General features: G+C 38.2%; 1 protein-coding gene across 1 annotated transcript in view; it reads left to right on the forward strand.

The window, feature by feature from the left end:
• DNAH14 (dynein axonemal heavy chain 14) overlaps positions 1–27,688 on the forward strand; it is a 746,387-nt gene that overhangs the window by 134,644 nt on the left and 584,055 nt on the right. The window contains 4 exon segments of the mRNA XM_053712788.1: positions 12,063–12,235; positions 19,370–19,717; positions 24,195–24,536; positions 26,397–26,799. Of these exon segments, the coding sequence (XP_053568763.1) occupies positions 12,063–12,235; positions 19,370–19,717; positions 24,195–24,536; positions 26,397–26,799 (1,266 nt within the window).

The raw sequence follows: 27,688 nt of genomic DNA on the forward strand, positions 1-27,688 counted from the left end.
CCGAGGTTGAATAGGCTTGCTCTAATCCAGACAGGTCCCCTGGTATCAGTGAGGTGCTGGCAGCTTCAGAACCGTGACACATTGTCTTCTCCGGTTGAACCTCTGTATGTTCTGCGACCACCTTATCCTTTGTCATCCGCTTAATCAGGTAATCATAGGGTGCCCTTTCCAGCATACTATTCAAAAGAAATGCCAGTTTTTTAGGGAAGTCCTCCAGCTGCGCAGGGCCGTCTTCTCCTGCTATGTCTGCCATTTGGAATAGTAGTTTCTTCTTTCTCCTAAGGAATAGTATTATAACAGAGCAGTGTTGAGTTGTAGAACAGCTTGTTGTCCAGTTAGTGATAAAAAGATGCAGTAAGGCGAACGTGTTCTGCCAGCATGGGTAACCCGGTGAGGCCGGGGGGGAACGCTACCCAAATATAGGCTGCTGCCCTGGGTTTTAAGCTGCCGATCTGTAGTCCTGTAGTCATAAAAACAGCAATCAAGAGCATAGATATGACCCCAATCTGAGGTGCAGTTATTATTTGAATTGATTTTTGCTGTTGTTATTTCTTAATCAGCGGATTAAAGAAGATCTTAAGCAGAGCTCACAGAAAATGCGTCCATACTGGTACGCTGTTTGGACACGCCCCCCTAAATATACAATTTTAAAAAAGAATTACACATTAAATATGTTCTTCATAGATAAAACATTTAGATATAAAATAAAATAATACATCTATCACCAAACCATTATTTAAGTTTATGATGTGTAAAATATAGAATATGGAATAAAGAGTTATAAATAAAATTAACCTAGATAGGATTAGTCAGAGTTTAGTTAGTAATGGGTTAAATGCTGTTTTAAGGACAATGTATTTAGAACTGTGACATGTACATTCAGTTGCTGTTGCCAATCAAAACACCTACATACTGCTAGCTAAGACACATATTATTATTAACACCCTATAGACTGCGCATGAACAAGTTAAAATAGTATTCTCTATATGTCAGCCAAAATTATAAAGTCTTTTAAGGAAGTTAAAATATACAAAGATAGCCTTTTCATTTATGGTATGCTTTGATTTCATTGGCTTAAAATTTGTATATAAGCTTTACATTTGTATGAGGCTATTGTTATCTTCTGCCTTTAGGTCTCAAGGTATGTATTAATCTTGTTGTGATTAATAAAGGATTTATGTCAACTAATATTTGATAAATATGAGTATTAATTGAATCTGTTAGATAACCCAGATTAAATATTTGTCTATAGTTAGGGTTTGTCTAACCAAGGCATAATAAAGTCATATTAAAGAATAATTCTTACAGCATCTCTTTTTTTATCCTCTTTTGCGAGAATCATACATTTACATCTGTTGCTAAACACTCATTTAGTGACAGCCCTAGACAGAGGTATACGACACCAGTGACTTTCGGCACTTTAGAAACTGCCGGCGCATAATAAAAGTAAAAAAAATAACAAATCTCCCGTAAAAAACTAACACGCCTCCCAAAAATAAGCCTGACACGTAAAACCCCTATATACGCAATCCCCCCTCTCACTACTAATAATAAATGTATTAACCCCTAGACCGACAACCCCCCACAACGCAATATGCCTATTTAAACTATTAACCCCTATATCCGCCATCAAACCTACACTGCAAGTAATAACTAAATTATTAACCCCTAAAACGCCATAGCCCACAACACAATAAACCTATTAAAGTATTAACCCCTAAACCGCCATAGCCCACAATGCAATACACCTATTAAAGTATTAACCCGTAAACCGCCATAGCCCACAACGCAATACACCTATTAAAGTATTAACCCCTAAACCGCCATAGCCCACAACGCAATAAACCTAACCCCTAACCTAACCCCCCCTAAATGAACCAAAATTACCTAATTTACAAAATACTAAAGTTACTCTTAAATTACAAAAAACTAACACTACTTTAAAAATAAAAATAAACTAAGGGGCATATGTATCAAGCTCCGAAAGGAGCTTGACGGCACGTGTTTCTGGCGTGTCTGAAGACTCGCCAGAAACAGCAGTTATGAAGCAGCGGTCACAAAGACCGCTGCTCCATAACCCTGTCCGCCAGCTCTGAGCAGGCGGACAGGAATCGCCACAATTTAACCCGATCGAGTACGATCGGGTTGATTGACACCTCCCTGCTGGTGGTCAATTGGCCGCAAGTCTGCAGGGACGGCGTTGCACCAGCAGCTCTTGTGAGCTGCTGGTGCAATGCTGAATACGGAGAGCGTATTGCTCTCCGCATTCAGCGAGGTCTTGCGGACCTGATCCGCACTGTCGGATCAGGTCCGCAAGACCTTTGTTAAATAGGGGCCTAAGTATAAATTAAAGGGGCAGTCTAATCAAAATTCTGGAGTAGACTGTCCCTTTAAGCTAGAATGACAGAAAATAATAAAGAAAATTACAAAATTTAAAAAAAAATTATACCTAATCCCTATAAATATAAAAAAGCCCCCCCAAAATAAAAACACCACATAATCTAATAAACTACCAGTAGCCTTTAAAAGGGCTTTTTGCAGGGCATTGCCCCAAGATAAAAAGGCTCTTTTGCCAAACAAATACACAACCCCCCCAACAGTAAAAACCCCCCCACCCACCAAACCCCCCCCCAAAAAAAAACTAACACTAAAAACCCTAAACTACCCATTGCCCTGAAAAGGGCATTTGTTGGGCATTGCCCTTAAAAGGGCATTAAGCTTTATTGCTGCCCACCCTATCTAAATAAAATAAAAATTTAAAAAAAAACTTAAAAAACCCTAAGTCTAACCCCCAAGTGGTCCTCACCTGTCCTGAAGACCGGCGGAGAGGGTCCTGTTCCATGCGGTGAAGTCTTCTTCTAAGCTGCGACTTCTTCTTTCTTCTTCCAGGAGCCAGCTGGCGCGGAGCGGAGGACAGAGTTGAAGACCGGCGACTCTGGAACTGAAGACCGGCGACTCTGGAACTAAAGACCGGCGACTCTGGAACTAAAGACCGGCAACCGTGGAGCCATGGAGTGTGGAGGATCCTCTTCATACGATCTCTGCCGTACACTGAATAGGAATTTACGGTACGCGATTAAAAATGGCGTCCCTTGAATTCCTATTGGCTGATTTGAGTCTTCAAATTCAAATCAGCCAATCAGATGAGAGCTACTGAAATCCTATTGGCTGGTCACATCAGCCAATAGGATAAGAGCTACTGAAATTCTATTGGCTGATTTGAATAGCCATTTTCGCCATGTAAGTCCTTGCGCTGGATATTGGATACCGATTTACAACGCTGTCCCATGTTAGCCTATGGGAATAAAAATTGCGGGCGACGGGTGAAATATTGTTACGCCGTATATGTGATACCAAAACAGCGCAAAAACTGGGGTAGCTGGCTTTTGTGGACGACGCTGCATATTGGATCGAGCCCCTGATTGCTGGAATGTGTGACTAACTGTCTTTCAATCATGGAGTTATTCAATTATTTTTTTTAGTTTTATTTTGTAAGATTTTTTTATGCCACATTATGTACCTAATCATTCAGGCAGATTGGTGCCTTTGTGTGTGGAAAAGGGATGTGAGAGCTTGGGCAATATGTTTTACAAAGTTACCTGCTTGCTTTTGGTGATGAGCTGTTTCACAGAGATTTTAGAGTGGAACACTCATTGCTGGAACAAGTAGCACACAAAATCCGCTTGAAAAATGCCTATTAGACTCCATTCATACAAAAGAACTGAAGGCATTAATCAATTTACAAAATAGGTTTACTCATAGTTTTTTTTACAGGATATTTCATGTTGGCATAATGCTACAGTAAAGTGCTTATATGTCAGTCTATTCTCATGTTTTGTACTAAAGCCATATTATATATATATATATATATATATATATATATATATATATATATATATATATATATATATATATATATATATATATATATATATATATATATATATATATAAATAAAACCAAGAAGGGTACAGGACAAATGGCTACAATAAATGTGTCTTTTTCCAAAAAATTTTTTTAGCAAACTTTAGAAAACATTAATGTTATGCTAGATTACAATTTTAATGTGGTGCAGACCCTATAAAAAAATATTCTTCAACAAACTACAAGAGGAGAACAAGGATCATCAAAAATTTCTTACGGCCCTGTATAGATAGAGAATCAAGCACTCTTTTTTTTATAAAAAATAGCTCAAAAGTGTAGCTAAATTAAACAAATGGAATGAATCTCTGACCAGTACAATCACAGAGAACAAAAAATAATTTATTAATAGTACAGAAAGAAGTAAATCCTAACTGTCCAAACATAGCAATAGGCCAGTTGTGCGCTGGCCTCGGGTATATGTTAGCAACACAAAGTAAAGTATGTTGAACAAACAATATAGTACATGTGGCCAAGTAAAACCCTGAAGATGTGCACATCATAATCATAATATTGGCAAAAATACAATCCAAAGACACCTAGTACACTGCTACACCCAAGCTGTACACGGTACCCAAGTCAATACAAGGGATAATTACCGGACAGGTAAATTTTTAGGGATCTAAGCAGTGATAGGTGCTTTGTAAAGATTTCAGGAACAACAATAATGGCAGTATAGCAACAATTACAAAGAATTACATACAAGTATGAAGAATAACTATTGCAATGGTTATTAGCAATAAGATAGATAGTGGAACATAGTAATACATCCTCCATAATGAATTGCCTCAGTACAGCAGTTACATAGAGACACAGCAGTTTACATAGAGATGCCTGCATATATTGAGATAAAATTCTCACAAGAGTGTATTGCTGAAGAAAACAACCAAATCACACCAGGATGATTTTCCACATATAGCGGTATTGTCTTCAGCGGATCCGCCCTGAGGAAGCCCCGTCTATCATTTGGCATTGTGGGTGAAACGATCAGGATCGTAGGCATTGGATCACAGACACACATGTGACCAACCAGGAAGTAAGCACACAGTCCTACCACGCTGCAGTCTCAGCATGCAGCATTCAACTGGCTCAGCAAACTGCTTCATGGGACTCAATTACAAGGCAGTATTTCAGGATTCAACCGGTAACAAACAGCGGACCTCAATTGTGGACACCTCCAGAATCAGATAAGTGCATGCTTATGGTTTAACATAGGAATATAGCTGCTTTCACTTGCAACATGGGGGGTTAGCCTGGACTGACTCCCACTGCTCATTTGGCTTGTTTGCTGTTTTCACACAACATCTTCAGCAATAAGAAGTACTATGCTTTACTAACACGCATGCAGCTTTGGCAGCACTTATCCCATTTTGCATACCTTGGACTTATGCTAAGTCTGGCTGAAGACAATACCGCTATATGTGGAAAATCATCCTGGTGGGATTTGGTTGTTTTCTTCAGCAATACACTCTTGTGAGAATTTTATCTCAATATATGCAGGTATCTCTATGTAAACTGCTGTGTCTCTATGTAACTGATGTACTGAGGCAATTCATTATGGAGGATGTATTACTATGTTCCACTATCTATCTTATTGCTAATAACCATTGCAATAGCTATTCTTCATACTTTTATGTAATTCTTTGTAATTGTTGCTATACTGCCATTATTGTTGTTCCTGAAATCTTTACAAAGCACCTATCACTGCTTAGATCCCTAAAAATTTACCTGTCCGGTAATTATCCCTTGTATTGACTTGGGTACCGTGTACAGCTTGGGTGTAGCAGTGTACTAGGTGTCTTTGGATTGTATTTTTGCCAATATTATGATTATGATGTGCACATCTTCAGGGTTTTACTTGGCCACATGTACTATATTGTTTGTTCAACATACTTTACTTTGTGTTGCTAACATATACCCGAGGCCAGCGCACAACTGGCCTATTGCTATGTTTGGACAGTTAGGATTTACTTCTTTCTGTACTATTAATAAATTATTTTTTGTTCTCTGTGATTGTACTGGTCAGAGATTCATTCCATTTGTTTAATTTAGCTACACTTTTGAGCTATTTTTTATAAAAAAAAGAGTGCTTGATTCTCTATCTATACAGGGCCGTAAGAAATTTTTGATGATCCTTGTTCTCCTCTTGTAGTTTGTTGAAGAATATATATATATATATATATATATATATATATATATATATATATATATATATATATATATATATAATGTGTGTTGCTTAGGTCTGTGAGTGTTTTAGAAAATCTTAAGTGTGAGCATTGTACAGTAGAATATAAGGTGTTCATAATATTGCATTAAGGTAAATATTTTTTAAGAACATATTTTAAAGGTTCATCTTTATATGTGTTTTTCAATACAAGGAAGTGATCAGTTTTTGGCTTGGGGGGCCATAGCAGGGGTCATATATGTGTTTCTCGGGCATATCAAAACCAGCGCCTCACCAGCCTCAGACCTCACCGCACGTCACTGATATACGTATATCAAAATAGAGAAAACATAAAGTAAACCTTGTCCAGCAACCCCATATTAAGCCTTAATAAAAAGGTTATAAGAACTACCAGATTCTCAAAAGCACACAATCACGGATGCTAGATAAATAATACACTAGTTTATTGTAATGTTACACAATGTGCAAGAAAAAGAAAAACATAACCACACAATTAATGGTCTAAAGTAACTAGCATATGCAAATCATTCATTACCCAAGAGTAAAAAACAAAGATCCCCAATAGTATAATTAGCCATCAAGTCCACTGATTAATTATGAAATAATTCCAAAGCATAAGTCCTTGAATCTGGACAGCAGCTGAAAATACAAATGCCAACCAGGCTGGGTCCGCCTGATAAATATCTTCAATCCCTATGTGGCAAGGTAGAATTAGTTCAAGCGGGCTAGCATACTAACACTGTAGGGGGCATAGAAATAAACACTCCACCCTGTGCTTTGTCCCAACCACTCACAGCAGTAAAGCAAGCTTAACATATGCCAAGGGGACAAGTAATACCGTCCATCAGGGGGTTGACACTGATGCTTTTCATACAGCGACCTCCTCCGTGTCATACAGGCAGAAAACACACTGCGCTTCTCACTCAGCGTCTCCTTAGTGTTACCTGTTACTCACATGCGCCGCTCACCGATCTCTGGTAATCACAGTAAACATCCTATGCTCACATAGGGAGATTTCCAAAGGGCTCCTGGGTTTGAAATAATTAGAACGCTGTAATTTCAAACAGCGTGGAAATTGGCTCCAGCCGATGTAGCAACCACTACACGTGTTTCACCCTACATCACTTAGGGCTTCCTCAGGCACAATCATTGAAAATAAAGTTCCTGCTTTACGTCACTGCCAAGAAAGTGAATGCTGTTAGGCTATTCAGCTGGGGAATGATGTCCACTTTGCACTGAATGAGCACAGGCTGCAATTTATTTACAAATAAGGTATAAATATAGCATTGGTGTCATATATCAGTAAGTTTCTCCTCTAGGATTTTAAGACCTCCCTTTCTTCAGATTGGGGGATATATCAGGCATCACCCAGTTTGATTGACTCACAGCGAATCATGTCCGCTCGACCCATAATAAATCTACCCCAAAGGGTGAGATTAGCAGCAGACAGTGAGGCCCCTCACCAGTAACCAGTACCCTCCTACATCCTTAATATTTAGCTTTGTGTCTTTTTTCACCCCCAAATTGTACAGTCTAGAACCACCCCTGCACAGGGGTGCGGTTTGAAAGTTATAGAAAAAGATTGGGCAGTCTTTGTGTGTATAGAGTTTCAATGGCTCACCCAGAAGAAGGAGACAACCTAGAACAGAGATCAAAGAGGAAATGTGTCCCAATTCAGCAGTGTAAATCAGAATACATGACACATGGACCCTCTGACAACAACACATTAGTGTTTGGACTTAACCTTAATGTAGCAGAGATTGTTTTATACTTTTTACTTATGACAGTGCAAGAATCTATGGACTACAAGTTTTTTTATATTTTTCATCAAATTAGCTCAAGTGCAGATTTATCAAAAGGCGAATGCATGGCTGCAACCGATATTTGTAAAGCAGCATTTTAGACCGCTGCTTCCTAAACCCTCCCCAACGCCTCAGAGATCACCCTGTACTAATCTGATCCTGCTCTTGTGCGATTAGTGCCGCCCACTATTTGTGATCCCGGGTGGATAGGTTCACTACCTGTTAACATTGTCCAGAGAATAATAAATCAGCCCCTTAGTCATGGTAAATATTTAGCACTTTTGGTGCAAATGTAGTGTTGTAGTGTAGCGTAATGTAGTGTACCAGAATATATATCGCTTGTCCACAATTCTACAATACATTAGTGGAGTAACGGAAAAGTTGTGAGCCAATGTGTCTTGTTGTAAAGCTTTATTTTAATGCAGCTATTTAAACCTTTTAAAGGTGCACTGCAAACTTCCAGAGATGGGGCTACATTTTCATAAACAATTTCCACAATCCACAGCACTTTTTCAAATTGGCTGGCAGTGTGTCTTATTTCTGTGTTATCCCTTGAATGGGATTGGAAGTGCTGGTGCCTACTTACTGATTGAGCTAGATTTTCATAGGTCAATGTAAGCAGGAACTCTCTCCTGATTTCTCACTCATTGGGGTTTCACACTCCTGTAGGTGTCATATTATTGGTACAGGAATGGCGGTCGCACCCATCTACTTCAGGAACACAATAGATTATTGCGGATCATTCTTCGCAAATAATCATCATGCTTAAAGGGGCTGTCTACTCCAAAATTTGTATTATCTATTCCCCAGTTTTGCACAGCCAACATTGTTATATTAATATAATTTTTGCCACTGCGATTACCTTGTATTTAAGCCTATGCAGATTGCCTCCTTATCTCAGGGCTATTTACAGACTTGCATTTTAGACAATTAGTGCAGACTTATAAATAACTCGGGAGTGAGCACAATGTTATCTATATGGCACACATGAACGAGCAGCGTCTTGCTGGGAAAATCTTTAAAAATGCCCTGAGATATAGGGGCATATTTATCAAAGTGTGAAGCGGACATGATACGATGTAGCGTATCATGTCCGCTGCACATCGATAAATGCCGACAGCATACACTGTCGGCATTTATCATTGCACAAGCAGTTCACCAGAACTGCTTGTGCAATACCGCCCCCTGCAGATTCACCCCTAACTGGCCGCTAACAGGGGGTATCAATCAACCCTATCGTATTCAATTGGGACGATTTTTGTCCGCGGCCTCAAAGCGGGCGGACCAGTTATGGAGCATGATAATCCATTCAGAGCTTGATAATTCGGCCCCATAGGCAGCAAGCAGAGGCTTAGAAACAGGCAAATATTTAGAGGTTATAAAGTATATTAATATAACAATGCTGGTTGTGCAAAGCTGGGGAATAGGTAGTAAAGGCGATATCTATCTTTTTAAACAATTGAAATGTTGGCATATACTGTCCCTTTAAATTGTTAAATTCACTATAAAATAAATCTGTTATCTTGATATTTGTAGCAACATAATAACAACATTAACGTAACTTTCAAATTAGATTTCATCAAAGATATGTTTTTTCATTAAGCATGGAGAGAAATCACATAACGGGGCATATTTATCAATGTGCGAGCAGACATGATACGAAGTAGCGTATCATGTCCGCCGCACATCAATAAATGCAGACAGCATACGCACCAGCAGTTCTTGTGAAATGCTGGTGCAACGCCACCCCCTGCAGATTCTCGGCCAACGGGCCGCTAGCAGTGGTTGTTAATCAACAGGATCGTATTCGATGGGGTTGATTTCTGTCCACAGCCTCAGAGCAGGCAGACAAGTTATGGAGCAGCGATCTTTAGAAGGCTCACCGGGCATCAAGCGCCATACGGAGCTTGATAAATATGCTTGATAAATATGCCCAAAATCTTTGAGATTTTTTTTACTCCTTGTAGGAATCTCTCCCTCACATAAATAACCCTGTATAGTGAGATAAACATCTCTCAATGTAACATTAGCATTTCTAAAATAATTTAAAGGGACAGAGCCATACCAACAAGACTTCTCAGGTCATCTCACCATAGCAGAGAGGTTTAGGTCATCTCACCATAGCAGAGAGGTTTAGGTCATCTCACCATAGCAGAGAGCTTTAGATCATCTCACCTGAGCAGAGAGCTTTAGATCATCTCACCATAGCAGAGAGCTTTAAATCATCTCACCATAGCAGAGAGCTTTAGGTCATCTCACCATAGCAGAGAGCTTTAGATCATCTCACATGAACAAAGAGCTTTAGATCATCTCACCATAGCAGAAAGCTTTAGATCATCTCACCAGAGCAGAGAGCTTTAGATAATCTCACCATAGCAGAGAGCTTTAGATCATATCACCTGAGCAGAGAGCTTTAGATCATCTCACCATAGCAGAGAGCTTTAGATCATCTCACCAGAGCAGAGAGCTTTAGATCATCTCACCATAGCAGAGAGCTTTAGGTCATCTCACCATAGCAGAGAGCTTTAGGTCATCTCACCATAGCAGAGAGCTTTAGGTCATCTCACCATAGCAGAGAGCTTTAGGTCATCTCACCATAGCAGAGAGCTTTAGGTCATCTCACCATAGCAGAGAGCTTTAGATCATCTCACCATAGCAGAGAGCTTTAAGTCATCTCACCATAGCAGAGAGCTTTAGATCATCTCACCATAGCAGAGAGCTTTAAGTCATCTCACCATAGCAGAGAGCTTTAGGTCATCTCACCATAGCAGAGAGCTTTAGATCATCTCACCATAGCAGAGAGCTTTAGATCATCTCACCAGAGCAGAGAGCTTTAGATCATCTCACCATAGTGGAGAGCTTTAGATCATCTCACCATAGCAGAGAGCTTTAGGTCATCTCACCATAGCAGAGAGCTTTATATTATCTCACCTGAGCAGAGAGCTTTATATTATCTCACCTGAGCAGAGAGCTTTAGATCATCTCACCTGAGCAGAGAGCTTTAGATCATCTCACCATAGCAGAGAGCTTTAGATCATCTCACCATAGCAGAGAGCTTTAGATCATCTCACCCTTACATGCGTGCTAATCCAACATGAGAAATGAATATTTCACATTCCAATTTTCTTCACATATTTTCTATTTCTTCTTAAATATATATTTCTATTATATCTATTTTTATATCTATCTATATATATATATATATATATATATATATATATATATATATATGTGTGTGTGTGTATATATATATATAAATATATATTTATAGATATATACAGATATGTATGTATGTATATATATATATATATATATATATATATATATAGCAATAGATATTTAAAAATACTTTTAACATATTCTCCTATGTGAAGAACATTAGAATGTGAAATATTTATAGCACATATACTTTATTTAATATGAATATTGCATAAATATGATTTTTCATGTTTTCAGCTACTTGACTGCAAAGGGCTTTAATACACTTATATATATTTCTACATATGTACACATGTATTTGTGTGTATATATGTCTGTAAATACATATATACACATATAAATACACACATATATACATATACTGTATGTGTGTATATATATATATATATATATATATATATACACACACACATATTTAAACATGTATATGTACAGTATCTCTATGTTAAAGCCCTTTGCAGCATTTTTATCTAACACCTGTGACCTCATAACGTTAAGCCCTTATAACTTTTTAATGCAATTTTTTAAAATAATTTTTATTAGACAGTGTTATTATGAGTGCAACTGTACTGTACAATGCATTTGTTTTTTGTGTAACTTTTTAGTTGAGCGTAACACTTGGTGCGTTAAATTCAATTGCCATTGTGCAAATGCATTTACTTACAACTTGTAATACGTGCGCTACTTTCAAGGTCCGCAAAGAGATGCAAAATGCCCCTTATCGCTTGCGCGCATCTGTTAGCGCAGCACTCGTAATCTAGCCCTGTTTTGGTAGATGTTTTTTATATGTATCCCAATAATTAGTTAAATTAGATTTTTTTTTCTAAATAAAAGAGCGACAAGCAAAGTGTGTTCACATAGCAAAATAAAACTAGAAATTACCCAGAAACTATCATTTATGTAAATTTGTATTATTTTCACATTTCTTTTAGGTAAAATGACAGCATTTAGTCAAGAGCCCCGTCTTTCTAAATTCTGTAGTCAAAATACAGGTAACATGAAAACAGCATCCGAGAGCGATACAAAATATGCCATGGGAAACGCTAAGAAAATGTGGCCGAATTGTGAACTCCTCCTCGGACTGGACCCGGATTACCAAAGTCAAGTAGGAATTTTATTCAGAAAATTAATTTTTAGCTTTGTTTTAAGATGGAAGTTTAACCATAGAGCCAATCTGCTTAATATCAAATTTTCATAGCATAGTCTCCGTATTGTATTTATTGCTGCAGTTTGAGTAATTGTGGTTTGCATAGTCTTTAGTAAATACTTAATGGGACATTAAACACTAAGGGCAATATTACAAGTAGAGCGTTAAGAGTTTTCCACGAGCGATGTGGTCTTTTTGCAATCAATTCCCATTGTGCAGGTATTACAAGTCTTGAAAAATCGCGATTGCGCATTCGCCTTTTACGCAGCAATCCTTTCCGCGCTCGAAGAACTGTAGTTAACAGTTTTGTGCATTCATATAAACACTGTCTAATAAATTTATTAAAAAAAATATATTGCACACAAAAGTTATAAGGGCTCAAAGATACGAGATCTCGGGTGTTAGAAAAAAAGAAGCAGAAGCAGGGATTTTACATTGACATACATACACATACACAGAGAAACATGGATTTAGATGTACTGTATATAAATATGTTTAACTATGGAGATAATGAAACAATTTCAAATTACAATGTTATGCAAATTAAACATTTTCAAAGAGATATTCGCATATAGATCTCGAGATATCTAGACATATATTATATATTCATATACATATCTCGCAATAAATAGATATAGCAGTCCATAAATCATCACATATATAGAGAAATATTTATTTAGAAATAAATAGAACATAGTCTGTTACGAATACATTTTCACAATATGAAATTTTCGCACTTTCATGTACACTTTTTGAGGAAAATACGTCATGGGCTTTGCGCTACATATTAGGGTTTTTGTGGGTTTTTTTCTATTTTTCTTCTCCATTGACTTCTATGGGGAATACGTGAACGCGCACGAGATTTAGCTGTTTGCATTACGCAGCTTAATGTGCACGCAAAATAAGTTATTTCTCAAACCCAAATGCAAAATAGCCGTAACGCGTGCAGAGTTTTCGCATCTGATTTATATTTGCCCTAAATATATTTCATAAACCTCCCTCTAGCTATGGGTGCAGCCATTCTGGAACCTAGGTTTCACTGCAGGTATCTCAGGGAGAGTTGCTTCACATATACAAACACGCTTCCGCACTAGAATGCAGTGAAAGCTAAATTTTGAACATGGTGGCCCCAATGATTAGAAGGAGGTGGGGAATGAGCTCAATACTGTTCATATAAAATGTATTTAGTGTTAAATGCCCCTTTAAGATAGTGCCTAATGGTGAAATTGCAGAACTGAAATCGCTTAGTCTGTCAGATGATTATGTTGTGGTGTATGTGCTACTTGGCAAGAGCTTCAAATCATTATTGCAGTTATGCAGAGATTGTACAAAGTAAATGCCATTTTTACAGTTTTAAATCTTTTTTTAAGAATACTTACACTTAAAGGGACAGTCTAGTCCAAAATAAACTTTCAAGATTCAAATAGGGCATGTCATTTTAAACAACCTTCCAATTTACTTTTATTACTAATTTTGCTTTGTTCTCTTGGTATACTTAGTTGAAAGCTAAACCTAGGAGGTTGATATGTTAATTTCTTAAACCTTGAAGGCCGCCTCTTATATGAATGCATTTTGACAGTTTTTCACCACTTAAGGGCATTAGTTCACATGTGCCATAGAGATAACACTGTGCTCACGCACGTGGAGTTACCTAGGAGTCAGCACTGATTGGCTAAAAATGCAAGTCTGTCAAAAGAACTGAAATAAGGGGGCAGTTTGCAGAGGCTTAGATACAAGGTAAACACAGAGGTAAAAAGAATATTAATATAACCGTGTTGGTTATGCAAAACTGGGGAATGGGTAATAAAGGTATTATCTATCTTTTTAAACAACAACAATTCTGGTGTTGACTGTCCCTTTAAGTAAAGCAAAGTAAAATCTGGTTTTCCAGTATAACATTATAAGCACATAAAAAGACTTTCTGCACTGCTCATATTGAGGACACATTTCTGAATATACTAGTTTTCAGTTGGACATAAATGCGCCAAAAAGAAAATGCACTAATATGTTAGATCATATTACTACACTACTGCTTGCATATAGCTACTTGGTAAATTAGTGTATTGCTGCTGCTGAGCATATATATGTATGCTTTGGTCTCTGATCTCGGTAAATTGGGCTGGTTTTTAAGATCTGTGAAGCTTCTTAAATTTTTGCATTACTAAATGGTAACCAGTGTGAACGAGCTATTAGTGGCAGCCAGTTTAAAATCTACCGGTTGTGAATCATCCCATTGGTACTACCGTTAGAAAATAAGTATGGTACCAAATACCATATTATAGATGTTGGAAAAGTGTAAATAAGCTATTATACGATTTTGTGTGAGACAAATAAATGTAAATACAAGAGTGCACTCACCAAACCTAGCCCAGAATAGATTTTATGAGAATAAAATGTACGCTTGATATAAAATAGACATGCACATCACAGAATCATTTGTTTTGGATGAATCATTCGAAACAAATATTTTGAAAAAAATAATAATATCAGAATATTTGTTTTCTGCACCGTTTGGTATTTCTTTAGTTCAAAACTAAACGAATACTGGATATTCGGTAACATTTACATTCTCTGGGATCTGCCGGCCCTGGATTATCGCGGGTCCCGCAGAGCGCTATAGTTAACTATTTGTTACTTTTTAAAGCTAATTTAAAGAAAAAGAATCTAATATATAGTAACGAAATTCATAAGTATAGATTTCTTTTAATTAGTTTGTGTGTTCATTTGGATATTCGTTTAGTGAAAACCACATTAATCTCCATATTAATGACGTTTAAGTGCAGAATTTTCCATAACGCCGTATTACAGGTTGTGGGGTCCGGCTAAAATGCTTGCATTACAGCCTATACCAACACGATCCATTCTGCAATCTGAGACTACTAGTTTTGGATTTTGCAAAACAAAAATGTTTCACAAAACTCATAACTAAAATGCTATAAAGTACACTAACACCCATAAACTACCTATTATTATTATTATTATTATTATTATTCTTTATTTATAAAGCGCCAACAGATTCCGCAGCGCTGTTCATAGGTAACAAAGATAAAAGGACACAGTACAATATGAGACACCAGACAAAATTTAACAAACAAATACAGGAGGGATTGGGAGCCCTGTTCCCATGGGAACTTACAATCTAAATGGGTAGGAGGGTGAGAAACAGGAGGTGGGGACTGCAAAGGTGGGAATGATGTTAGTGTGAAGTTAAATGAGGGCAACTATTAGGCAAGTGGAATTCATTAGTTACTGATTTGGTTATAGGCTTCCCTGAACAAGAAGGTCTTTAGGGAGCATTTAAAGGAGGAGAGGTTGGGGGAAAGTCTGACAGCACGAGGAAGTGCGTTCCAGAGGGTTGGTGCCGCACGAGAGAAGTCCTGTAGTCTAGCATGAGAGGAGGTGATGGTAGAAGAGGCAAGGAGTAGATCGTTGTTGGATCTTAGGGGACGGGCTGGAGTATATTTGTTGATGAGTGAGGACAGGTATGGGGGGGCTGCATTGGTAACCCCTAAACCGTCACCCTCCCGCATCGCAAACACAATATTAAACCTATTAACCCCTAATCCGCCGGCCCCCCACATCGCCAACACTATATAAACCTAATAACCCCTAAACTACCGGCCCCCAACATCGTAACTAATAGACTAAACCTATTAACCCCTAATCCGCTGTTTTAGTGGCAGCCAGTTTGATACGTACCGGTTGTGAATCATCCCATTGGTACTACCATTAGAAAACTAGTGTGGTACCAAATACCATATTATAGATGTCGGGAAAGTGTTAATAAGCTATTATATGATTTGTGTAAGAAAAATAAATGTAAATATAAGAGTGCACTCACCAAACCTAGCCCAGAACAGATCTTATGAGAAAAAAATGTACGCTTGATATAAAATAGACATGCACAGCACTGAATCCTTTGTTTTGGACGAATCATTCTAAATGAATACTTTGAAAAAATAATAATTTCACAATATTTGTTTTCTGCACTATTTGGTATTTGTTTAGTTCAAAACTAAACGAATACTGAATATTCGGTAACATTTACATTCTCTGGGATCTGCCGCGCTAAGAATCCTATCAGCATGGCCCTTGACTCTGTAAAGTAGGGTTGGGATTATCATGGGTCCCCCAGCACGCTATAGTTAACTATTTTTTACCTTTTAAAGCTAATTTAAAGGCAAAGAATGTATACTAATTAATTTCGTTACTATATATTAGTTTTCTTTAAATTAGTTTGTGCGCTCATTTGGATATTCGTTTAGTGAAAACCAAATGAATATACATATTTTCTCTAAGCATTTGCAATTGTAACAAAACAAATGCACATACTGTATCTAATATTAAACATTATGGGGACCAATTTATGAAAATGCGAATGGACATGATCCGCTGTATCGATCATGTCCACCGCACATCGATAAATGCCGATAGCATTTGGCCGCCCCCTGCAGATTCCATTCGGCCGCTAGCAGGGGGTGTCAATCAACCCTCTGAGGTGGCGGACAAGTTAAAGAGCAGCAGTCTTAAGACCGCTGCTTCTTAACTCCTGTTTCCAGCGAGCCTGAAGGCCTCATTCGGAGCTTGAAGAATAAGCCCCTATGTATCAGTTTTTACACGTACAGAAAGAGTGTACAACTAAAAACATATTTCTGCTATCAATGTATCTTTTTCTCTTGGTGTTGTTTGTTGAAAGTTAGGTCTATATCACTTAGGTAGGTTCAGAAGTTTGCAAGTACTATATAGCAGCAGTGTTTGCAACAATATCTGTAACAGTATTGGTAACAGTATTATATATATTGTGCATGCTCCTAAACCTACTTCAGTATGCTCTCAGGTTAGTAGATGCATGTTTTTCAATTATATTAGATGTTTACACATTCAGCATATAAGGTTTAGCTTTTATAAGATAAAGGTCGGCACTAGGTTTTAACTTAAGTTTTCCCCTAATTGATCTCTTCTGCTGAGGACAATTAGGGACAGAAAAACAGGCAATAAAAGAAACTGTGCAATCAAAGCTGTGTGGAAACCCTATTAGATAATTACTTTAACAATCTTATGGGCAAAATGTATCATGATTGCAGGCGGACCGGTTCACAAGTAGAGAACCGCTTATAATTGCTACTTGCGCTGCTGCATCTCGTGGTGAAATGTAACATTACACAAGTTTTCTTGTGTAATGTTGCCCCTTGCTGGTTGCATGAGAGCAGGACACGCCAACCACCCCAAACAAACTAGTGTCGGGGTGACTGATCCTGCCACTTCTGTGTTGGTGGAGACACAAAAGAAGCAATGTCTGCTTCTTAAATTTGTGGTAAATGAGCCTGCACAGCAAAGCCTTATAAGCTGTGAGTGCAGCTAAATAAATCTACACATATGTTCCACACAGCCTTGTTTGCATAGTGTCTTTTATTGCCTGTTTTATATTTGTCGCTAATTGTCTTCAACAGCAGAGATAGATCCAAAGCAAAAGCAGATTTTGTAGCCTGTTCCTTCCCTTGAAGAATATATTTTTTTTTTCATAAAATGGCGAGATTCCACAAGACAACGTAGGTCAGATTATACTCCAGTCCTCTAGCTGGAGGCAAAAACACCCAACATATTGGAGCTTTTAATCCCTCCCACTCCCCTTATTCTCCCAGTCAGTTTTATGAGCCTTTAGAATTCAGAAGTGCTAATCTACTCATCGCTGAGACTGCAAGACCACGGATATCTGATAGGGCAGGAAAAATTACATTAATGCAAAAAGTGCTGAGATGGATGTGTGGTGGACAACATAGGCCCTGCGCCACAATAGACAGCAAAATATTTATCATGAAAAAGAGATCTTGCTAAATTCAAGCACATAATAAATACATAGGTGAAATTGTACTTGAAACAGTAGATATTATGGTAATAAATATTGTAATATAGCACGGTAGCCGCAATATTACATGTACGGGAGGACGTCTAGCCGAATGGGAACCCAAGGGTCTAAAGGAGTGAAAACCCAGAGCCTTAAAAGAAAATAAACACTGTCACAAATGAGCTTATTGCACTGTTCTAAAAAAATAAAGAATAATTTTGTTTAGAAAACTTTAGCACATTGCAGTGATGGTTTTATAATACACCCAAACCCAACATCATAGACATAACCCTTCAACTTTAAATATTTTAATTTATTTATGAAGCGCCAACAGCTGCTCAGACCTTTCACATAGAATAACACACAGGTTACATTATTTATTATTACATTGGAGACACAATATTTTGCATTGTAGAAATGAGAAGATGTGGAACTTGGTAAAGCAGATAGAGTATTGCTGATCCTGCTTGTAATATCAATATATTAGCGATCAACTAGATGTAAGAAAATGGAATCGTATTGTTATCATTGTATCAAATGTGTTTGTCATCCACAACATGAATTCAATAGTGAAAGTAACAGCAACACAGGAGCACCAGGCAGGGGCGTAGTGTAAAACTTAGCTTTTATTCCAAAAATAATTGCAACAGGTTAAAAACATAAATGATCTATGCTTTCTATATGTTAGCCAAATGGGAGGGTATATGGCAGACCCAGCTAACGCGTTTCGGCATTCAGAATTCAATAAGACTAGCTGATAAATTAATACATTGAATACAAATACAGTACTATTAAAGGGCCACTGTAAGTAAATATTTTCTATGCCTGTTACTAACTAACTACCCCAAATACGCTTTTTATCAATAGCATTTCATTAACATATCTCTACCGTATATCAGAAATCTTGTCTGCAAATTTAATTGTTTTCCAAACCCACTCAGTGGGTATCCTTTGCTCTGTACCAATCCGTTTACAATACCTAGGTTTCAAAATGGCGCTTTAAAAACAAAGTTATTGGTTTAAGTATTTTGAACATGCAGTGCTGAAAATAGTGGGCAGGATAACGTGACATCATCGGCGAATAAAAGATATAACTTTTAGAACGTTATGAAACTTCATTTTGGAGAAAATATAGGTCAGTAGGTTTTAATTAATGTTTATTAACTTTAATATGTTAGTTGTTTAGCTTAAAAATTATAACAGAAAGTAATCCTTTAACTTAATGTCTTTCTGCTTTTAATTTACAGATAAAAAATATTAACTCAGTTATTACCTTTTCAATGGAAGAAGTTGAAATTTACTGCAGACGTTTTAACAAGTACAGTTCAATGGTGGAAACAGCAGACCATGTTAAAATGAATTTAATTAACACAGAGACCCAGTTGTTGCCTGAGGACTACAGGAGCATCCTCGCCATGTTCAAAGGCTTTGTTACCGATTGTAAAGAGATGACTATCGAGAGACGTGTTTGTGCAATTCGAGTTAAGAGCAGGGAGTATCAGGAAGAGTGTCTGCAAGAAATTCATGAGGTGTTTGATCTCATCCATACTTCCCTTCCTGTTGTAGCTTATAATAAGTCTATTCACCTGGTGGAAGTAAGTATTGAACTTAAAACTCATATAAGAAATGAAGTTGAAAATATTATGTTGTTTTTAATACTCTGTCTGTCAGCTGCATCAATGCACCCCTTTAACACTATGCATTTAGCAACAGTTTTTAACACTCTATCACTTTAAAACTTGGATTTCAACATGTTGGCTTCAATCACAATCCTTTAGAAAAGTTTATTAAATTATTTATCCCACAAATTCCCATGGACTTTAAGGTTGAATTTTGTTGAAAAATCGTTAAATACATTTTTCTAAAAGATTGTAATTGACCCCTATGTTCATTGAGTTCTTGATTTTAACTCACAGTTCTCTGCCCACTTGGTTGGTATTTCTTTATCATTTGGTTTTTAAAATGCGATCTCTTTAGCACTAAAATGTTAAACACTCTATTCCTTGATCACTTGATTTGTAAGACACTATCCCTTGATTTTTTGGTTTTTGACACTCTGTTCCTCCAGTGCAAAGCAGGGGCGGACTGAGCAGGGGCAAATAGGACCTGGCCTGAGGGCACAACATGTAGGGAGGCCCACAAGTGGCATATCCATGGCTCCTGGTGTGCTGCTTTAGTTAGGGCTGACAGCTGTACTATTAGTTACTAAGCAGTTAAATGTTGTTAAGTGGGGGCCTTGTGCTTAGATGGGGGGTTGTTGCTATGGGGGTCCTAAAGTTTGAGGGGCCCTGTTGGGGGGGGGGTTGCTCTGAGGGCCATGGAGTATGAGATCTTGCCCTGGAGTTTGGGGCCCTGTCTCTGGAGGTTGGGGGCCCTGGCCCTGAACTTTGTGGATCTGGTGGGGCATGGCAGGGAGGCTACATGTTCATTAGCATAAATTTAAATACATTTGGGTCAGAGTTAGACAGTGGGGTCCCTTCCCTAATTATTGCCCAGGGCCCTGGTTGATCTTAGTCCGCTCCTACATGGAGTTAAAACTAAATATCATGAGCATATTTTTAACACGTTGTCCTTTCAGACATTGTTTTTTAAACAATCTATTACTTAAGCACTTGAGTTTAATAATCTGTGCCTTGAACACTTAGTTTCTTTCCTAAGATATGGTGAGTCCACGGAATCATCAATTACTAGTGGGAATATCACTCCTGGCCAGCAGGAGGAGGCAAAGAGCACCACAGCAAAGCTGCTATATATGTCACTTCCCTTACCCATAATCCCCAGTCATTCTGCCGAAGGAAAAATAGAAAAAGAAGATAACACAAAAGTGTAGATGTGCCTGAGGTTTTAGAAAAAATAACTGTCTTAAATAAAGGGTTGGCCGTGAACTCGCCATATCCAGAAATAAATACATTTATCAGGTAAGCATAAATTATGTTTTTTTTCCTAAGATATGGTGAGTCCACGGAATCATCAATTACTAGTGGGAATATCACTCCTGGCCAGCAGGAGGAGGCAAAGAGCACTACAGCAAAGCTGCTATATATGTCACTTCCCTTACCCATAATTCCCAGTCATTCTCTTTGCCTGCGGTGCAAGGAGGAGGTGAAGTTTTGGTGTCTGATCTACAATCAAGATTTTTTTTTCTTCCAAGCAGGAACTATCCAAGTCTTCCTGGAAGTCTGGTCAGTCTTGAAACAAGGGGAAACAGTCTAAGAAACCTGCGGCTGACTCCAAGTCAGCATGAAGGGTCTGCCCCCGATCCAGGAATGGATCTAGTAGGGGGCAGGCTTTCTCAATTTGCTCAGGCTTGGATACGAGATGTCCCAGACCTGTGGGCCGTGGAAATTGTATCTCAGGGGTACAAGATAGAATTCAAGACTTTTCCTCCCAGAGGCAGGTTTCTTCTCTCAAGATTATCTGTAGACCAGATAAAGAGAGAGGCGTTCTTAAATTGTATCAAGGATCTTTTGCCCTGGGAGTTATAGTTCCAGTTCCTCTACAGGAACAGGGTCTGGGATTTTATTCAAATCTATTTGTGATTCCCAAGAAAGAGGGGACTTTCAGACCTTTTTTGACCTAAAGTGTTTAAACAAGTTCCTCAGAGTACCGTCCTTCAAGATGGAGACTATACGTTCCATTCTCCCTTTGGTTCAAGAGGGTCAGTTTATGACAACCATAGACTTAAAGGATGCGTACCTTCATGTTCCCATTCACCGGGATCATCACAAGTTGCTAAGGTTTGCTTTCTTAGACAATCATTTTCAGTTTGTGGCTCTTCCATCTGGCCTTGCCACAGCTCCCAGAATATTCTCAAAGGTCCTGGGGGCTCTTTTGGCACTGATCTGTTCTCGGGGCATTGCAGTAGCGCCTTATCTGGACGACATTCTGGTTCAGGCACCGTCTTTTCAACAAGCAAACTCTCATACGGGGATATTGCTGTCTTTTCTTTGCTCCCACGGTTGGAAGGTGTATCTGGGAAAGAGTTATCTGATTCCAGCCACAAGAGTAGTGTTTTTAGGGACCATAATAGACTCCCTACTAATGAATATATTATATAAGATCTTCGGCTCTTGTCAGTCCTCTCCTCGGCCGTCAGTGGCTCTATGTATGGAGGTAATTGGTCTGATGGTAGTTTCCATGGACATCATTCTGTTTTCTCAGTTCCATCTCAGACCTCTGCAGTTATGCATGTTAAGGCAATGGAACGGGGACTATATGGATCTGTCTCCGCAAATAGTTCTATATCAGGCGACAAGGGACTCCCTTCTGTGGTGGTTGTCTCAGGAACACCTCTCCCAGGAAACTTGTTTTCGCAGACCTTCCTAGGTGATCGTGGCCATGGATGCCAGCCTTCTAGGTTGGGGAGCAATTTGGGGGTCATTGAAGACACAGGCTCTTTGGACTCGTGAGGAGTCAGTTCTCCCTATAAACATTCTAGAACTGAGAGCAATTTTCAATGCTCTACTGGCCTGGTCTCAGTTAGCCTTAGCCCGGTTTATCAGGTTCCAGTCGGACAACATAACATCGGTGGCGTACATCAACCACCAGGGGGGAACTCAGAGTTCCTTGGCCATGACAGAGGTGGCCCGGATAATCCAGTGGACGGAGTCTCACAACTGTTGTCTTTCTGCGATCCACATCCCAGGAGTGGACAATTGGAAGGTTTTGTTTCTTGTTGCTATTTTTTCTGCTCAGAGAGTTTCGGAACTCTCGGCTCTGCAGTTTAATTCTCCTTATCTTATTTTTCATTCTGATAAGGTGGTTCTACGTACTAAATTAAGTTTCCTACCTAAGGTTGTTTCAAGCAAGAATATTAATCAGGAGATCGTGGTTCCTTCTATGTGTCCAAATCCTTCTTCTCCTAAGGAGCGTTTGTTGCACAACCTAGATGTTGTGCGTGCATTGAAGTTTTATCTTCAGGCGACTAAGGACTTTCATCAGTCTTCTGTTTTGTTTGTTTGTTTTTCTGGGAAGCGCAAGGGTCAGAACGCTACGGCTACTTCTCTTTCTCTTTGGCTAAGTAGTATTATTTGTTTTGGCGTATGAGACTGCTGGACAGCAACCTTCTGAGAGAATCACTGCTCATTCCACGAGGGCTGTTTCTTCTTCCTGGGCATTTCAAAATTAAGCTTCTGTGGAACAGATTTGCAAGGCTGCAACTTGGTCCTCTTTTTCAAAGTTTTTTAAATTTGATACTTTTGTCTCGGCTGAGGCTTTTTTTGGGAGAAGGGTTCTTCAGGCAGTGGTGCCTTCTGTTTAGGTCTACCTGTCTTGTCCCTCCCTTATCATCTGTATCCTCTAACTTGGGTATTGATTCCCACTAGAAATTGATGATTCCGTGGACTCACCATATCTTAGGAAAGAAAACATAATTTATGCTTACCTGATAAATTTATTTATTTCCGGATATAGTGAGTCCACGGCCCACCCTTTATTTAAGACAGTTATTTTTTTCTAAAACCTCAAGCACCTCTACACTTTTGTGTTATCTTCTTTTTCCATTTTTCCTTCGGCCGAATGACTGTGGATTATGGGTAAGGGAAGTGACATATATAGCAGCTTTGCTGTAGTGCTCTTAGCCTCCTTCTACTGGCCAGGAATGATATTCCCACTAGAAATTGATGATTCTGTGGACTCACCATATCCGGAAATAAATAAATTTATCAGGTAAGCATAAATTATGTTTTTCAGACTCTATCCCATGAGCAGTTCATTTCTAACACTATATCCCTTGACCACTTGGTTTTAACACTCTATGCCTTGAGCACTTGGTTTTAACACTCTATCCCTTCAGCACTTGGTTTTAACACTCTATACCAGGGGTAATCAATTGTGGCCGAAGTTCAAAATTGATGACCCCTGCTCTATACCTTGAGCTTTTGGTTTTAGCACTCTATGCCTTGAGCACTTGGTTTTAACACTCTATCCCTTGAGCACTTGGTTTTAACACTCTATCCCGTGAGCACTTGGTTTTAACTATCTAACCCTTCCAACACTCTGGTTGAAAATAATTGTTATATTTACTTAGCTTTTCATCTGATGCTAATTTTAAGATGTAATTACTTTTTTTAGGTAATACATAAAGCAATAAAGAAGTTAAACACACATCTGAACCATGTAGAGGAGTTTGTTGAACATCTCACGTTTCTAGGCCAGATATCATCAGAGCTTCCATCCCTAGAGCGAGAGTATAACATGGTCATCCAGCTGTATTCAATTGCGAGAGATTACAATATAGATATACCAGCTGAAGAGTTGGCTCATTATCAAAGTCTTATTCCCAGTTTTCAACAGCTTAAATCAGCTGTTCTTTTATGTGAAGCAAAAAAGAATGAGGACATCATAAAATTCACTGTGGATCTGGACAAGAATATTTCAAACTTACACTTTGAGTTGATGGAATTCAAGAACAAAGTATGTGTATTATTTATTTCTAATGTGCAACTAATTAGTAATAATAATTACTTATTACTAATAATATTTTTTATAATATTAACTTTCTGAATTAACTATCTACATTACTTGGATTAAATGTATCTTCTCAAACATCAAATATTTGAAGCTTAAAGGGACACTGAACCCAATTGTTTTATTTTGTGATTCAAATAGAGCATGCAATTTTAAGCAACTTTCTAATTTACTCCTATTATCAATTTTTCTTTGTTCTCTTGCTATCTTTATTTGAAAAAGAAGGCATCTACCCTGGACAGCACGTGTTTATTGGTGGGTGAATTTATCCACCAATCAGCAAGAACAACCCACGTTGTTCACCAAAAATGGGCTGGCATCTAAACTTACATTCTTGCTTTTCAATTAATAATACCAAGAGAATGAAAAAAATTTGATAATAGGAGTAAATTAGAAAGTTGCTTAAATTGCATGCTCTATTTGAATCACAAAAGAAAAAAATTGGGTTCAGTGTCTCTTTAACTTATGAAAATTGTATAAAACACATTTATTTGTATTATTATACATACATTTTATAAAACTATTTAAAAGCTAAAATATTTAATTACCAAATGAATGTAAACTTTACTTCTAAACATTTTTATCAATGTTTTGACACAATTTATTTATTACACTGCTTATCTGGTATTTCTTCCTGGATGGCCTCTCACCACCTAAATATTAACATGTCCAAGACTGAGCTCCTTCTTATCCCCCCCTCAAGCTCTACGCCGACTTCTGACTTCTCTATCCCTGTTGACGGCATCACCATTTCCCCATCGCCCCAAGTCCGCTGCCTCGGAGTCACACTTGACTCAAACCTATCCTTCATCCCCCATATCCAATCGCTTTCTACATCCTGCCGCAATCATCTACGCAATATTTCCAAAATTCATCCTTTTCTGAGCGCTGACACCACAAAGCAAATAATCCACTCCCTTGTTATCTCCCGACTTGACTACTGCAACAACCTACTCGCTGGCCTTCCTCTTTCCCGCCTCTCCTCCCTTCAATCCATCCTAAATGCCTCTGCCAGGCTGATCCACCTTTCCCGTCGCTCTGTATCTGCTGCACCTCTCTGTGAGTCCCTTCATTGGCTCCCCATTCACAGCAGAATTAAATTCAACATTCTCACCCTTACATACAAAACTCTCACCAACGCCGCTCCCCTCTACCTATCCTCTCTAATACACAAGTATACTCCAGCCCGTCCACTAAGATCCAACAATGACCTGCTCCTTGCATCCGCAACTATCACCTCCTCTCATGCTAGACTGCAGGACTTCTGTCGTGCATTACCTACCCTCTGGAACACTCTCCCTCGTGCTGTCAGGCTTTGCCCTAATCTTTCTTCCTTTAAATGCTCCCTGAAGACTTTTCTGTTCAGAGAAGCCTACCACCCAACTCAATAATAAATTAATTTCACTTACCTAATATTTCCCTCATCTAACTCTGTATTAACATCCTTCTCAATCTTGCAGTCCTCACCTCCTGTTTCTCAACCTCCTACCCTTCTAGATTGTAAGTTCCCACGGGAATAGGGCCCTCAATCCCTCCTGTATGTGTTTGTAAATTTTGTCCTGTCTCTTACAAGTCTTGTATTGTTTTATTTAAATGAATTGTATCCATGGACAGCGCTGCGGAATATGTTGGCGCTTAATAAATAAAGTATAATAATAATAATAATAATTACATTTTAATAAAGTCAGCAAACATACAGAGTTCCCATGGAATGATAATACAATTCAAATAAAGGAGAATATTTTTGTTAATTATTCGAATATTATTGTACATTTTTTATACAATTTTGTTTTTTTTATTTGCTAGGTAAGAAACCCAATACTTCTTGAAGGTGACACATTTTCACAGGAAGCCAAGGAAATTATTGTAAACCTCTCAGCAGAGATTGAAGTTACTGCAAACAAGGCCAGATGTTACTCCAGTTACCAGGAACGTTTTGGTAGCTCAATCACCCATATGAAATCACAGCTCGTAGATGCGCTGTTTTCAAGGAAAGGCACAGGAGGAGCTGTCAGTATTCATCAAGTCAATGCTGAACTTGCAGATATTGAGTGTGATCTAAGCTTGAGAAAGCTCCTGTGGGATTCCAAGGGTGAATGGGCAAAACGTTCTACAGAATGGATACTTACACCGTTTGAGCTTCTCAATGTAGATGAGATACAGAGAGACGTTACTAGATTCATCCATACTTTATTTTTGCTTGAAAAAGGTAATAGGGTAGAATCAAATGTAATCTTAAAAATAGAATAGTTGTCAAGAATGGGCCACAAGTAATTGTTGGGTTAATGAGTCAGCTTTACAACCACACTTTAGACTGTAATGGTAACCCACATTACTGGCTTCAAAATCTCCCATTACAGTCTATGGGACAGCCAGTACAGCATCGGATTGGTTGTACTGCTTGCCTGTTTTGGAGAGAGAAAATAAGCACTGAAAGGAAGGCTGATTCCAAGCACCCAAATGGAAAGATTATGGCAAAGATTAGTACCATGAGAAAGGGGTGTTAGGATAAAAGTATAATTTACTATTCTTTTAAAGGGACACTGAACCCAATTTTTTTTCTTTCGTGATTCAGATAGAGCATGCAATTTTAAGCAACTTTCTAATTTACTCCTATTATCAATTGTTCTTCGTTCTCTTGCTATCTTTATTTGAAAAAGAAAACATCTAAGCTAAGGAGACAGACCATTTTTGGTTCAGGACACTGGACAGCATTTGTTTATTGGTGGGTGAATTTATCCACCAATCAGCAAGGACAACCCAGGTTGTTCACCAAAAATGGGGCCGGCATCTAAACTTACATTCTTGCTTTTCAAATAAAGATACCAAGAGAATGAAGAAAATTTGATATTAGAAGTAAATTAGAAAGTTGCTTAAAATTGCTGCTCTATCTGAATCACAAAAGAAAAAAATTGGGTTCAGTGTTCCAATAAGTATGTGTATTAGGCCTTACAAAAACACCCCATGAAAGAATATCTCTAAACATATTTGTATAAGAAAGAGAGCACTCAAACCTATATAGTCAATTAAAGGGACAGTCTAGTCAAAATTAAAGGTACAGTCTACCATAGAATTGTTATTGTTTTAGATAGATAATC

The sequence above is a fragment of the Bombina bombina genome, chromosome 4, assembly GCF_027579735.1.
Source record: "Bombina bombina isolate aBomBom1 chromosome 4, aBomBom1.pri, whole genome shotgun sequence".
NCBI lineage: Eukaryota > Metazoa > Chordata > Amphibia > Anura > Bombinatoridae > Bombina > Bombina bombina.